The sequence below is a fragment of the Salmo salar genome, chromosome ssa05 (assembly GCF_905237065.1).
Source record: "Salmo salar chromosome ssa05, Ssal_v3.1, whole genome shotgun sequence".
NCBI classification, from domain to species: Eukaryota; Metazoa; Chordata; class Actinopteri; order Salmoniformes; family Salmonidae; genus Salmo; species Salmo salar.
Window position 1 is genome coordinate 61633085 of NC_059446.1, and position 15926 is coordinate 61649010.

General features: G+C 44.8%; 1 protein-coding gene across 1 annotated transcript in view; it reads right to left on the reverse strand.

Moving 5' to 3' along the window:
* LOC106605459 (atrial natriuretic peptide receptor 1) overlaps positions 1-15926 on the reverse strand; it is a 74342-nt gene that overhangs the window by 38895 nt on the left and 19521 nt on the right. The window contains exons 4-5 of the mRNA XM_014201144.2: positions 15302-15415; positions 11531-11666 (exon numbers count right to left, since the gene is read on the reverse strand). Of these exons, the coding sequence (XP_014056619.1) occupies positions 11531-11666; positions 15302-15415 (250 nt within the window). The remainder of the gene's footprint in view (positions 1-11530; positions 11667-15301; positions 15416-15926) is intronic.

Here is a 15926-nt window from a genome sequence, read left to right on the forward strand (position 1 = left end):
AAATATTATTTTCACACACTTTCACAAGTTTACAACGTACAATTACTCATGAGCCATAAACTGTAGTTTAAATGCTGAAGTCAAGTTTCAGATGTAGGTTTTGTATTTCACTAGACCAATTTCACTTTCTATTTCACTTTCTAACAAAACATAACACAGAATATAACTAAAAAGCACTGAATCGGAAGCATAACAATGAACTAAAGCTACCAAACAGCTTACGTTTCAGTATGCACCGGTGTTGGCAAAAATAATAAAAGAAGCATTGTCCTCGCATGCAACCAAACAAACCCCTCAGCCTTTCAATGCCTATGTTCGGTTGGGCTAACAGAATCAGTGTGAGGAGACTTCATCTGTTCTTGGCTGCTGCACGCTCTGCCCTCCCACTGTCTGTCTGAAGTGTTCATCTCTGTTGTTTCTGTGCTCTGGTCCAACTCATAGTGATTGAGGAGAGAAGGATGGCCGTTTGTAAAGAGAGGTCAGCCAAGGAGATTAAAGGAAAAAGAGGGAGCAGGCAGTCAGTAATGGAGGACAGATGGAGGGAATAAAAGGGAAATGGGGAAGCAGGGTGAAAGAGGGAAGGATAGAGGAGTGCAGAGCAAACAACCTGGGTACTTACCTGATGAGATGTCCCTGATGACTTATGTCACCTCCTCAAGTATGTGTACTCTTCCAATGATTCAACGTATTTGTTCTTGCTGTTACCTTTGACTTGGTGTCAAGCACCTTTCACTGTCTCCTGTGACCTCACACATAATCTGACTCTCTGACCCCTGGACTCTGTGACCAACCAAACAAACATCCGATCAACAGCCCAACCCTTCAAATTCCCCTCAAGTCCCAATAAACAGAGGTTGCTAGGACTTGGCATCTGTCTTCAGGTCCCTCACAAAGGACTGGGACTGGGACAGAAGGGGTGATGACATCCTGCTACAAGCTTTGAGACCACCATCTTCTATATCGGTCATTAGTAATGTCAAACACTAGTGCAAACCCACAAGTCTGGGTAAACACACGTAACCTTATGGCTTAGTCAGGGAGGTGTGTGTGTTTGGGGGGAGGGGGTACTGGCAGAAAGTAAAAGGGTGATTAAATGATTTAATTTAGAAATGTTCAGCAAGGGGACTACCTCCTCCAGAATGCATAACACGGGGGAAAAAGTCAAACATAATTTGATGTTTTGTGGTCATAAAGATGTTCTTTTATGGATTAATTCGCTTTTAAAAGACAATGATGTCACCAGATTGACTCAGCTAGTGACATTCCATTAAGAGATACCAAGGACTCGGTGATAAATTACTTTTTTTTTACTGAACTGGACACAGTTAAATTAATTTGAATGGATTTGAGGGACACATTCATTTGCAGTGTCCGGGAATGTGTTTGCTCAAAGTCGAAAGTGAAGATGAATTTTCTTCCGCTACAGACCTTGGCTTGACTACAAACCGGCTGCCAGCGGAAATGAAGAAGGCTGTTCAATAACAATGTTGGCATTTTTTGTTTCTTTTTGATGCTCTTTCTTTCTTTTCTAAGATCTTGCAGAGACATGGCGAGGAAACATCTGCCTGTCTTCAAAAGGCCAAATGACACAACCATGGCCCGCTAATTGATCCTTTCCATTTAATATTTTCCCTGCTTTGAGGAGATTTCTGTTTTTGGCAAAACTTCCCCACAAAGGACATGTCCACAGTTATAAAGCCTATTCCCACCTTATAACATCTAACTGTAACGATTGTCGCAAGGAGGAGACCAAGGTGCAGCGTGGTAAGTGCTCATGATTGAATTTTATTTATACTCAGAACACTAAACAAAATAACAAACAAAGGAAAACGAACGTCACGTTCTGCAGGTTTTCACTGAGCTATACAAAAACAAGATCCCACAACTGAAGGAGGGAAAAAGGGCTGCCTAAGTATGATTCCCAATCAGAGACAACGATAGACAGCTGCCTCTGATTAGGAACCATACTCGGCCAAACACAACGAAATACAAAAACTAGATTGCCCACCCCACATCACACCCTGACCTAACCAAACTAGAGGAAATAAAACGTCTCTCTAAGGCAGTGCTTCTCAATTATTTTCTGTTACGCCCCCCCTAGGAAGAAGTAAACATTTCGCGCCCCCCCAACTCTCCGCCGCGACTGTAAATAGTATCATTTGTCTATAAAATTGTTATAAGTACACCTCTGCATAACATTGTATCCTTATTAACATTAAAGAAAAAGAAAAAAGAAAGAAATATAGATCAACTTACAACAAAGAATAACTTTATTAACATAGTTTTTTTTAGTTTGTAACAGAAATAGACAGCTGCCGCTGATTAGTAACCATACTCTGCCAAACACAAAGAACTAGATTGCCCACCCCACATCACACCCTGACCTAACCAAACTAGAGGAAATAAAACATCTCTCTAAGGTCAGCGCGTGACACTAACATAAATGGTATCTACAGTGTAAACCAGTGGAGGCTCCTCAGAGGAGGAATGGGAGGGCCATGCTCCTCAGTGAATTTCATAAAAATAAAAATAGTGAAACATTAAAAAAGCTATCCTTTTTAGACAAAATATATTCGCATGTCACCAAACAATTGATAAAAATACACTGTTTTGCAATGAAGGTCTACAGTAGCCTCAACATCCCTCTGTAGGGTAGCAATGTCATTGGTGTAGAGAGGAGTAGACAGGAGGCTGTCGCAGGTTTAGAACTATTGAATTTATTTAAGCACCATAGATCAAAGCGGGACGAAACCCAAACGCTGTTGTGCTCAAAATATATCTTCTCAAACAAAAATATAAAGTACTCAGGAAATAGTAGGAGAGATTCCTCTCAGGAAAACAAGTAACATTTACAATGAAAGATAAAGACAAATGGCAGAGGGTGTATATATACAGTGATAGAGTGGTGATTGGAACCAGGTGTGTGTAATGATGACGAGACAAGTCCGGGGTTGATGAGTGAAGGGCGTTTGCCAGCAGTCGGTTCGGCAGCAGCTAGAAGGCCGGCGACGCCGAAAGCCAGAGCTGGACAAGAGGGCGAGCCAAAGTGAAGGCTGGTGTGACAAGCACCATGGTGTAGCTGGAGGACAACTAGTTCCGTCCTCCTCTGGGTACATTGACTTCAATACAAAACCTAGGAGGCTGGTGGTTCTCACCCGCTTACATAGACTTACACAGAAATTTTGACAACTTCTGGAGGACGTCGTCCAACCTATCAGAGCTCTTGCAGCATAAACTGACATGTTGTCCACTCAATCAAAGGATCAGATAATGAATCTAGTACTGAAAGTATAAGCTACAGTTAGGTAGCACTGCAGTGTATAAAATGTGGTGAGTAGTTGACTCAAAGAGAGAGAAAGACAATAGTTGAACTGTTTTGAACAAATTAATTTCTTAAAGAATGAAGGAGAAGCAAGAGAGAGAGCGAGAGAGGGAGAGAGAGAGAGCTATATTTCTTATTTGTTTACCTTTCACTTACTTAGCCAATGCAGCTAGCTAGTTTAGCCTACTCAAACACCCGGCTCAGAGAGGGATTCTATGTTATCTAAATGGCTATGGCTATCCCACACTGGAACTCTTCCAAGTCAAGGTAGGATTTTGGTTTTAATAATTTATTGCTAACTGTACCGCATGATTGTAGCGGGTTTACTAAGGCGTTAGTTCTAGTAGCTATGTTGTCTTGACGTTAGCTAATATGGTGACAATGATGTAGGCTGTGTGTAGCGGTTAGCAGTTATGATATGAAAGTTTGACTTGGAAAAGTTTTTTCGCCTGGTCACAGACAGCTGATGTGTTGTGCATTGAAGTCCAGAATCGAAGGGAAAAGCTTAGAGGAGGAGAGCGCATAGATGCGATAAGAAATAATCCAACAATCAAAGGGATCATGCTGTATGTATGTGGCTGCTATGAAAGTGAATTGTGGTTGTGGTGATCAGGAGTATTTTCATTCTGCCGATTTTGTTGTGAAATGCTTCTTAAACGTAAGCAAATGGAACGAAACAGGAATAAACATACCTGAATTTGTCCAACAGAAACTCTCGTTTGCAACTGTTGGACTAATGATTACACCCTAGATCAGCTAGACAGGCAACTTGTCTGCCACATTGATTACAAACATTTCTCTCGACATGTGCGCCTAAGTTGTAAACTTTCATTCATAGGCTAGGATGTAGCAACCTCATGATGGGTATAGGGAAAATTTGAGTATCATGTAGTAGCCTAAACCTATCAATGTGTCACGTCCTGACCAATATTTAGGTATTATTTCTATTATATTTGGTCAGGACGTGGCAGAGGTATATTTGTTTTGTATTATGGGGTTTTGTGTGTGGTGTAGTGGGGTGTATTAGTTTGGTATAGGTTCTAGGTTTGTTTTTCTATGTGTAGTTTTGGGTGCTGGACTCTCAATTGGAGGCAGGTGTTTCTAGTTGCCTCTGATTGGGAGTCCCATAAGTAGGTGTGTGTTTGTTTGGTTTTCGTGGGTAGTTGTTTTTGCACTGCGTGTTGTGTGCCTGCAAAACTGTTCCTGTCGTATATATTGTTTGAATTGTTAAGTGGATGCTCTACTCCTTTATTGAGTATTCACATACCTGCTGCGCCTTGGTCCATTTCTACAGAAGACAGCCGTTACAGAACTACCCACCAAAGGACCAAGCAGCAGAAGAGGAGGAAGCCACAGGAGAAGAAAATGGAAGAATGGACCTGGCAGGACGAAAGAAAATTCTGGGCGGACAAGTTAAGGGAGCTAAGGGAACCCGAGAGGCAGCCCCAAGATTTTTTTTGGGGGGGCACACGGGTAGTTTGGCCAGGCCAGGGAAGAGCCGTAAGCCAGCTACCCGTGACTACAGGGAGGTGCGTACGAGGTGGAGGGCGTCATGTTATGCTGAGGTGCGCACCATCTCGCCTATACGGACGCACAGCCCACTTCGCCCAGTACCAGCGCCCCGCAGGTGTCAGGGCAAGGGGAGCATCGAGCCGGAAGGGGTGATGCCAACCCTGCACTCAAGACCGCCAGTGCGTCCTTTCAGTCCGGTGTTTCCCGCTAGACACACTAGCATGGAGGTGCGTGTCTCCAGGCTGGTACGTCCAATACCTGCCCCACGCATCAGGAGTCAACAGTCGTCATCAGAGCTGCCCGCCAGTCAACAGTCACCAGAGCTGCCCGCCAGTCAACAGTCACCAGAGTTGCCCGCCAGTCAACAGTCGTCAGAGCTGCCCGCCAGTCAACAGTCGTCGGAACTGCCGGAGTGGCCGGACTGCCCTGAACTGCCGGAGTGGCCGGACTGCCCTGAACTGCCGGAGTGGCCGGACTGCCCTGTTCTGCCGGAGTGGCCGGACTGCCCTGTTCTGCCGGAGTGGCCGGACTGCCCTGTTCTGCCGGAGTGGCCGGACTGCCCTGTTCTGCCGGAGTGGCCGGACTGCCCTGTTCTGCCGGAGTGGCCGGACTGCCCTGTTCTGCCGGAGTGGCCGGACTGCCCTGTTCTGCCAGAGTGGCCGGACTGCCCTGTTCTGCCAGAGTGGCCGGACTGCCCTGTTCTGCCAGAGTGGCCGGACTGCCCTGTTCTGCCAGAGTGGCCGGACTGCCCTGTTCTGCCAGAGTGGCCGGACTGCCCTGATCTGCCAGGGTGCCCGGCCTGTCAGGATCAGCCCGAGTGGTTCTCCTGCCCTCCGGTCCAGCCCGAGTGGTCCTCCTGCCCTCCGGTCCAGCCCGAGTGGTCCTCCTGCCCTCCGGTCCAGCCCGAGTGGTCCTCCTGCCTTCCGGTCCAGCCCGAGTGGTCCTCCTGCCTTCCGGCCCAGCCCGAGTGGTCCTCCTGCCTTCCGGCCCAGCCCGAGTGGTCCTCCTGCCTTCCGGTCCAGCCCGAGTGGTCCTCCTGCCTTCCGGCCCAGCCCGAGTGGCCCGCATGCCTTCCGGCCCAGCCCGAGTGGCCCGCATGCCTTCCGGCCCAGCCCGAGTGGTCCGCCTGCCCTGATCTGCCAGGGTGCCCGGCCTGTCAGAATCAGCCCGAGTGGCCCTCCTGCCCTCCGGCCCAGCCCGAGGGGCCCTCCTGCTCTCCGGCCCAGCCCGAGGGGCCCTCCTGCTCTCCGGCCCAGCCCGAGGGGCCCTCCTGTCCCCCGGCCCAGCCCGAGGGGCCCTCCTGTCCCCCGGCCCAGCCCGAGGGGCCCTCCTGTCCCCCGGGCCAGCCCGAGGGGCCCTCCTGTCCCCCGGGCCAGCCCGAGGGGCCCTCCTGTCCCCCGGCCCAGCCCGAGGGGCCCTCCTGTCCTCCGGCCCGGCCCGAGGGGTCCGTCTGCCTGGCGCAGCTATCGGCTCCACCGAAGTGGGCGACGCCGAGGATGGAGCAGGGTCCACGTCCTGCACCGGAGCCACCTCCAGGATAAGTGAGTTGGGGAGGGAGGGTGTAGCACAGTGCCGTCGTTGACGGCAGCCACCCTCCCTTCCCTCCCTTATTGTTTAGGGGGTATTGCTTTTTGGTTTTGTTGGGGTAATGGGGATTTTTTGTGTTTTCTTTTAAGGTGCATTCCGGGGTCTGCACCTTTAGGGGGGGGTAATGTCACGTCCTGACCAATATTTAGGTATTATTTCTATTATATTTGGTCAGGACGTGGCAGAGGTATATTTGTTTTGTATTATGGGGTTTTGTGTGTGGTGTAGTGGGGTGTATTAGTTTGGTATAGGTTCTAGGTTTGTTTTTCTATGTGTAGTTTTGGGTGCTGGACTCTCAATTGGAGGCAGGTGTTTCTAGTTGCCTCTGATTGGGAGTCCCATAAGTAGGTGTGTGTTTGTTTGGTTTTCGTGGGTAGTTGTTTTTGCACTGCGTGTTGTGTGCCTGCAAAACTGTTCCTGTCGTATATATTGTTTGAATTGTTAAGTGGATGCTCTACTCCTTTATTTTAATTAAAGATGAGTATTCACATACCTGCTGCGCCTTGGTCCATTTCTACAGAAGACAGCCGTTACACAATGTTACATTGAGCTGGTTGTATGGAATATGAATGACAGTCATCTAATGTGCTGTAATAGAAATACGGCCATGCTCATTAAAAAAAAGAATCGTCCTCCCTCATGTTAAAATCACCGACCGCCACCGGTGTAAACCTACACTATACTGTATATACAATAGTAGTGGATTCGGCTATTTCAGCCACACCCGTTGCTGACAGCTGTATAAAATCGAGCACACTGCCATGCAATCTCCATAGACAAACATTGGCAGTAGAATGGCCTTACTGAAGAGCTCAGTGACTTTCAACGTGGCACTGTCATAGGATGCCACCTTTCCAACAAGTCAGTTCGTCAAATTTCTTCCTTGCTAGAGCTGCCCCAGTCAACTGTAAGTGCTGTTATTGTGAAGTGGCTACTTCTAGGAGCAACAACAACTCAGCTGCGAAGTGGTAGACCACACAAGCACACAGAAAGGGACCGTCGAGTGCTGAAGCGCGTAGCGCGTAAAAATCATCTGTCCTTGGTTGCAACACTCACGACCAAGTTCCAAACTGCTTCTGGAAGCAATGTCAGCACAAGAACTGTTCGTTGGGAGCTTAATGAAATGGGTTTCCATGGCCGAGAGCCGCACACAAGCTTAAGATCAACACGCGCAATGCCAAGTGTCAGCTGGAGTGGTGTAAAGCTCGTCACCATTGGACTCTGGAGCAATGGAAACGCGTTCTCTGCAGTGATGAATCACGCTTCACCGTCTGGCAGTCTGACGGAAGAATCTAGGTTTGGCGGATGCCAGGAGAATGCTACCTGCCCCAATGCATAGTGCCAATGGTAAAGTTTGGTGGAGGAGGAATAATGGTCTGGGGCTGCTTTACATGGTTCGGGCTAGGCCCCTTAGTTCCAGTGAAGGGAAATCTGTATATTTGTTGTTATTTTTTTACCCCCTGTTTTCTCCCCAATTTCGTGGTATCCAATTGGTAGTTACAGTCTTGGACTCGGGAGAGGCACAACCCAACCAAGCCGCACTGCTTCTTGACACAATGCCCACTTAACCCAAAAGCCAGCCGCACCAGCATGTACTGCACCCGGCCCGCCACAGGAGTCGCTAGTGCGCGATGGGACAAGGACAACTAACTTGTTGAAAAGGATTCCACCTTTCCAACAAGAAGAAATTTGACGAACTAACATGTTGTAAAGGATGCCACCTTTTCAACAAGTCAGTTCGTCAAATTTCTTCCCTGCTAAAGCTGCCCCAGTCAACTGTAAGTGATGTTATTGTGAAGTGGATACTTCTAGGAGTAACAACGACTCAGCTGCGAAGTGGTAGACCACACAGAACGGGACCGGGTAGCAATGCCTTCGGGGAAGGCCCTGCTGGCCAAACCCTCCCGTAACCCGATGACACTAGGCCAATTGTGCGCCGCCCCATTGGTCTCCAGGTCACGGCCGGCTGTGAAAGACCCTGGACTCAAACCCAGAAGCTCTAGTGGCACATGCAGTGCAATGCAGTGCCTTAGACCACTGCGCCACTCAGGAGGCCATGAAGGGAAATATTAACACTACAGCATACAATGACATTTTAGACGATTCTTTCAACTAGTGTTCGACCGATTATGATTTTTCAACGCCGATACCGATTATTGTAGGACCCAAAAAAATACGATGCCGATTAATTGGCCGATTTTTATTTTCTTTTTTAAATGTATTTATTTTCTTTTATATATATTTGTAATAATGACAATTACAACAATACTGAATGAACAATGAACACTTATTTTAACTTAATATAATAGATAAATAAAATCTATTTAGTCTCAAATAAATAATGAAACATGCTCAATTTGGTTTAAATAATACACAAACACAGTGTTGGAGAAGAAAGTAAAAGTGCAATATGTGCCATGTAAAAAAAGCTAACGTTTAAGTTCCTTGCTCAGAACATGAGAACATATGAAATGGTAGTTCAATATTCCCAGTTCTTCAATATTCCCAGTTAAGAAGTTTTAGGTTGTAGTTATTATAGGAATTATAGGAATTATGACAGGTCGACTATTTCTCACTATACCATTTGTATTTCATATACCTTTGACTATTGGATGTTCCAATAGGCACTTTAGTATTGCCAGTCTAATCTCGGGAGTTGATAGGCTTGAAGTCAGAAACAGCGCAATGCTGGAAGCACAGCGAAGAGCTGCTGGCAAACGCAGTAAAGTTTGAATGAATGCTGACGAGCCTGCTGCCGCTTACCACTGCTCAGTCAGACTGCTCTATCAAATCATAGACTTAATTATAATATAATAAATACAGAAATACGAGCCGTTGGTCATTAATATGGTCAAATCCGGACACTATATTTTCAAAATCAAAACGTTTATTCTTTCAGTGAAATACGTAACCGTTCCGTATTTTATTGAACGGGTGGAAACCCTAAGTCTAAATATTGCTGTTACATTGCACAACCTTCAATGTTATGTCATAATTATGTAAAATTCTGGCAAATTAGTTTGCAATGAGCCAGGCGGCCCAAACTGTTGCATACACCCTGACTCTGCGTGCAATGAACGCAAGAGAAGTAACACAATTTCCCTGGTTAATATTGCCTGCTAACATGAATTTCTGGTTTAAATGCAGGTTTTAAATGCAGGTTTAATATGCAGGTTTAAAATAATTGTAACGGTTGTCGTCTGGAAAGGAGGACCAAAACGCAGCGGGTTGTATACTCATCTTCTTTTAATAGGCGAAAGAAGGAAAACCAAACAAACACGTATACAAAATAAACAAAACGACGGACGACGAATACAGTCTTGAAGGCAAACGACAGCAATTCAAGAGACAACCTCCCACAATTTACAAACACACCCTAATATATAGGACTCTCAATCAAAGGCAACTAGACAACACCTGCCTTCAATTGAGAGTCCACACCCCAATTAACTAAACATAGAAACAGACTAACTAGAAAGAACATAGAAATACACTAACATAGAGCAGTGACCAAAAAACCCCGGAATACATAAATCAACTACCCTCTACATAATACACACACCACGAACCACATAAACCAAATACCCTCTGCCACGTCCTGACCAGCCTACACTAACAAAATAACCCTCATACTGGTCAGAACGTGACATTAATAATAATATACTTCTGTGTATTGAAAATGCCGATTGTTAAAATCAAAAAATCGGCCCTAATTAATCAGCCATGCCAATTAATCGGTAGACCTCTACTTTCAACTTTGTGGCAATAGTTCGGGGGAAGGCCCTTTCCTGTTTCAGCATGACAATGCATGCCCCTGTGCACAAAGCAAGGTCCATACATAAATGGTTTGTCGGGATTAGTGTGGAAGAACTTGACTGGCCTGCACAGAGCCCTGACCTCAACCCCATCAAACACCAATTGGAACGCCGACTGCGAGCCAGTTCCAATGCCCAACATCAGTGCCCAACCTCAATCGTGCTCATGGCTGAATGGAAGCAAGTCTCTGCAACAATGTTCATAATCTATTGGAAAGCCTTCCAATAAGAGTGGGGGCTATTATAGCAGCAAAGGGGGACCAACTCCATATTAATGCCTATGATGTTTTTTTTTTAGTAGATGTCCACGAGTAGGTGTCCACATACTTTTGGTAGTGTACATGTCCAGCAGGCATTTGAGAGCCATATGACTTCTTATGGCCTGCAACTAAATCAATGTCTTGTCTTGAAGAACTCTTGAAGAGGTGTACATCTCATTTTAAAGGCACAAAGCACCCAATCGGTGACACGCTGTCAATGGGGAGTATTGTTATATCGTGCTGGTTCTCTCTCATTCTGCCACAAATCACTCAAAAATTAATCTTCAGAGAAATTGCAAGGAAGACATTGAATGTGTTGTTGTTACAGAACTACCTCCTCAAAGGTGGAAACTGACAAGAGATCGTAAGCCAGAGCTCAGAGTTAATCAATTTGAAATTGTCTCTGTGTGTCACGGTTGTCGTCGGTAATGGAGGACCAAAACGCAGCAGGTATGTGAAAAGCTCATCTTGACGTTTATTAACTTCCAAAATGAACACCAAAATAACAAACAAGAGAACGAACTATTAACAGACAGTCTGGCCAGGACCAAGGCTAAACACAGAACAATCTCCCACAATTAAACAGACAAACACACCCAACTAATATAGGACTTCCAATCAAAGGCAACACCACACAGCTGCCTTCAATTGGAAGTCCACCCCAATTAACCAAACATAGACATACAACTAACTAGATCAACATAGAAATACGTAAACAAGGAACAGTGCCCAAAAACCCCGGAATAATAAATCAAACGCCCTCCTAACTAACACACCACCCTGAACCACATAAAACAAATACCCTCTGCCACGTCCTGACCAAACTAAAATGACAATTAACCCTTATACTGGCCAGGACGTGACACTGTGACAAAACGCAGACCACTGTAGTTACCAGAGACAGAGCACCGAGCTAGTGCTAGACTGAAAACATGTTTTACACATGTTCCAAAAAAAAAATAGAACCTTTCGAACCCCTGATTCAATGGAATAAAGATCCAGGTTATAAACTGAGGTGCGTGGAGTGGACTGACCATTGTAGGTGCGGTTCCACATCCTCCTGGTTACGGTTTTCCCCACAGGTCTGTCCTCTGGCGAGGTCATGGTCTCGTTCAGGGCATGGGTGTACAGCATCAGCCCGTCGTAGAACCCTCCGGAGATTATGTTCATCTGCAGGGAAGCAAAAGGATATTGTAGAAAAGTTATTAAATCTATCATCACCTATTTTTTATGAGATCGCTTAGATCAACCATACCACACATGTACTAATAGTACATCTATTACCCTCATCCAATAGATATTATTTTCTATAATTAGAAAGCTACGGCGTATGTCTAGCTACAGTTGAAGTTGGAAGTTTACATACACTTAGGTTGGAGTCATTAAAACTCGTTTTTCAACCACTCCACACATTTCTTGTTAACAAACTATAGTTTTGCCAAGTCAGTTAGGACATCTACTTTGTGCATGACCCAAGTAATTTTTCCAAGAATTGTTTACAGACAGATTATTTCACTTTTAATTCACAATATCACAATTCCAGTGGGTCAGAAGTTTACATACACTAAGTTGACTGTGCCTTTAAACAGCTTGGAAAATTCCAGAAAATTATGTCATGGCATAAGAAGCTTCTGACCTCCACAAATAAAATGCCTGAAGGTACCACGTCCATTTGTACAAACAATAGTATGCAAGTATAAACACCATGGGACCACGCAGACGTCATACAGCTCAGGAAGGAGACGCGTTCTGTCTCCTAGAGATGAACGTACTTTGGTGCGAAAAGTGCAAATCAATCCCAGAACAACAGCAAAGGACCTTGTGAAGATGCTGGAGGACACAGGTACAAAAGTATCTATATCCACAGTAAAACGAGTCCTATGTCGACAAAACCTGAAAGGCCGCTCAGCAAGGAAGAAGCCACTGCTCCAAAACTTCCATAAAAAAGCCAGACTACGATTTGCAACTGCACATGGGGACAAAGATCGTACTTTTAGGAGAAATGTCCTATGGTCTGATAAAATAAAAATAGAACTGTTTGGTCATAATGACCATCGTTAAGTTTGGAGGAAAAAGGGGGATGCTTGCAAGCCGAAGAACACCATCCCAACCGAGAAGCACGGGGTGGCAGCATCATGTTGTGTGGGTGCTTTGCTGCAGGAGGGACTGGTGCACCTCACAAAATAGATGGCATCATGAGGTAGGAAAATTATGTGGATATATTGAAGCAACATCTCAAGACATCAGTCAGGAAGTTAAAGCTTGGTCGCAAATGGGTCTTCCAAATGGATACCGACCGCAAGCATACTTCCAAAGTTGTGGCAAAATGGCTTAAGGACAACAAAGTCAAGGTATTGGAGTGGCCATCACAAAGCCCTAACCTCAATCCTATAGAAAATTTGTGAGCAGAACTGAAAAAGCGTGTGCGAGCAAGGAGGCCTACAAACTTGACTCAGTTACACCAGCTCTGTCAGGACTAATGGGCTAAAATTCAACCAACTTATTGTGGGAAGTTTATGGAAGGCTACCCGAAATGTTTGACCCAAGTTAAACAATTTAAAGGCAATGCTACCAAATACTAATTGAATGTATGTAAACTTCTGACCCACTGGGAATGTGATGAAAGAAATAAAAGCTGAAATAAATAATTCTCTCTGCTATTATTCGGACATTTCACATTTTTTAAATAAAGTGGTGATCCTAACTGACCTAAGACAAGGAATATGTACTAGAATTAAATGTCAGGAATTGTGAAAAACTGATTTTAAATGTATTTGGCTAAGGTGTATGTAAACTTCTGACTTCAACTGTATATTTGTGCCACTGCCATGAAGAGCAGAACTTCTTCTGCTAACTACTTGTCTCTTCTACAAGCTTCTCTACAGTGTTTGATATATTTCAAGTTAATACCACTTTCTATTTCTTCCAACGATAAATATTTCCTATCATCTCCGTACCTATTTCTACCCCTTTATTAATTTCACAATTCTGCGTGAGAAACAATTTCCTCTTCTATCTCATCATCTCTTCAAACAATGGCCCCAAACCAAAAGAACTGTCCACGTCAATCACAAAATGGAATATGAGGACAATAACCCACTCAGACAATCCACTCAGTTCAGTTGCATTAATTGGAAACGTACAGACACAATGTCCAGACAGGGTGAATGAGGACCAGGTAGACCAGGGCAGCACTCTCATGCTCTGTGCCTCTCTCTCATCCTCCAGAGTCAGACCTGTCTTTTTATCACATTGACTGCACTTAGCTGTCTGCTACAAGTGATTCATCGGCTTGTGAGGGGTGCCAGACAGCCCTGTCTGAAACCAGGACCAATGCCGAGCCTCCCTTCATCCCGGGGATGGAATAGAAGCCCTGACGTACAATTCTGGATTTGTGTGTGTCGAACGGGGAGGGCAGTTAGATGACGTGGCCTGTCAAGCTCTTTGTTTTATTTTGCTTCCTAAATTGTCACTGACGCGAAAGCCCACACATGCATGCAAGGACACACACCTCCATCCGGAGTCAGAGATGAAAATTGGACTTGAATGTAGTCAATCTGCCATATTGAGGATAGGTGGATGTATCGTGCCAATCTGTGTGTGTGTGTGTGTGTGTGTGTGTGTGTGTGTGTGCATACGCGTGTCTCTCTCATCTCCTAAACAAGACACCAGTGATTCAGCTGTAGAAGTGTGTAGAATATCATCATTGTGCACCTTTGTAGGGAACATAATAATAAGATAAGCTCCACTAACTAAATCAGCTTTTTCTTCCAAAATAAATTGAATCAATTGTCCAAGCATTGCACGCAAGCCAATTACATATAAGCCTACTTATTGCAGCCTCTCCATCTTCACTTTCTACGCACAAACACACTCTCAGATGTGCAAACCCCAATAAACTAGTACTATTGCTAAATAAACTAGTACTGCTGCTAAATGAACTAGTACTACTGCTAAATGAACTAGTACTACTGATATTTCTTTGTATGTGTTGCTTGCCTGCCAGATGTGGCTCAATCAAATGTTTCATAATGAGATGTTCTCTAAAATATGATAGCCCTACACTGAGTGTAGAAAACATTAGGAACACCTTCCTAATATTGAGTTGCACCACCTTTTGCCCTCAGAACAGCATCAATTTGTCGGGCATGAACTCTACAAGGTGTCGAAAGCGTTCCACAGGGGTGCTGGCTCCAATGCTCCCCACAGTTGTGTCAAGTTGGCTGGATGTCCTTTGGGTGGTGAACCTTTCTTGATACACACGGGAAACTGTTGAGTGTGAAAAACCCAGCAGCGTTGCAGTTCTTGACACACTCAAACCGGTGCGCCTGGCACCAAATACCATACCCCGTTCAAAGGCACTTAAATATTTTGTCTTACCCATTCATCCTCTGAATGGCACACATACACAATACATGTCTCAAGGCTTAAGAATCCTTCTTTAAACTGTCTCCTCCCCTTCATCTACAGTGATTGAAGTGAATTTAACAAGCGACATCAATAAGGGATCATTGCTTTTACCTAGATTCACCAGGTAAGCCTATGTCAAGTTCATAATGTTTTGTACTCTCAGTGTATAGATTATTATACAGAGCTTTATTCTGTGTAGTAGTCTTCATGCCTTAGCATAATTAGCACCCTTCATATTGCCTCAAGTCTGTGCCACATTGAGATCAAGTCCTGTCTGCTTTTATAAATACTCCTTTTGATCTCAATTCTCTCTCTCCTCTCTCTCTCTCTAAGAGAGCCCCACCACCAGACACACCCCCCCCCCCCACACACACACACACAGTGCAGCCCCTTACCAGTGAGTCCTCCACCGTAAAGTTGAACATTCTCTTGGCATCTGTCTTCAGGTCCCTCACAAAATCTTTATATTCAGGGTTCTGTGGTTCTCTATAGGTCAGGATTTTCACACTCTGAGACAGACACAAAGAAAAAAAACTATTGTGATTCATAAGACAAAGGTTTCACTGAATTATACAGAATCATACCACATGATGATTTATGCTAATGAATGAATGACCCACAGGTGTGAGAAACACCACTTCTGTGGTAGAAATGAACAGTATGTTCCTCTTTCCCAGGCCTGTCCCTTTTATAAACAGGCAACTGTTATTAGAGCCTAGTTGCTCTATTATATGTTGTCAATACGACCAGTCATCCAGAACACATCCTCCAAAACACCCAATAACTTTCATCAAATCATCTCATCTCCTCCCTCCCATTCCTACAGTCTGTGTAGATACAGGCCCAACCTCATTCAAGCAGAAAACTAAGGTCTGAGAAGGATAACTTGTAAAAACACAGCAGTGAGAGAAGTGTTCATACGTATGGGTTATGGCATTGGTTCCCAGACCATTAGAACCCACTTAAAATCCGTATCAACCTAAGAAATATGACCACGACCCACCAGTAGGGCCGTATGTT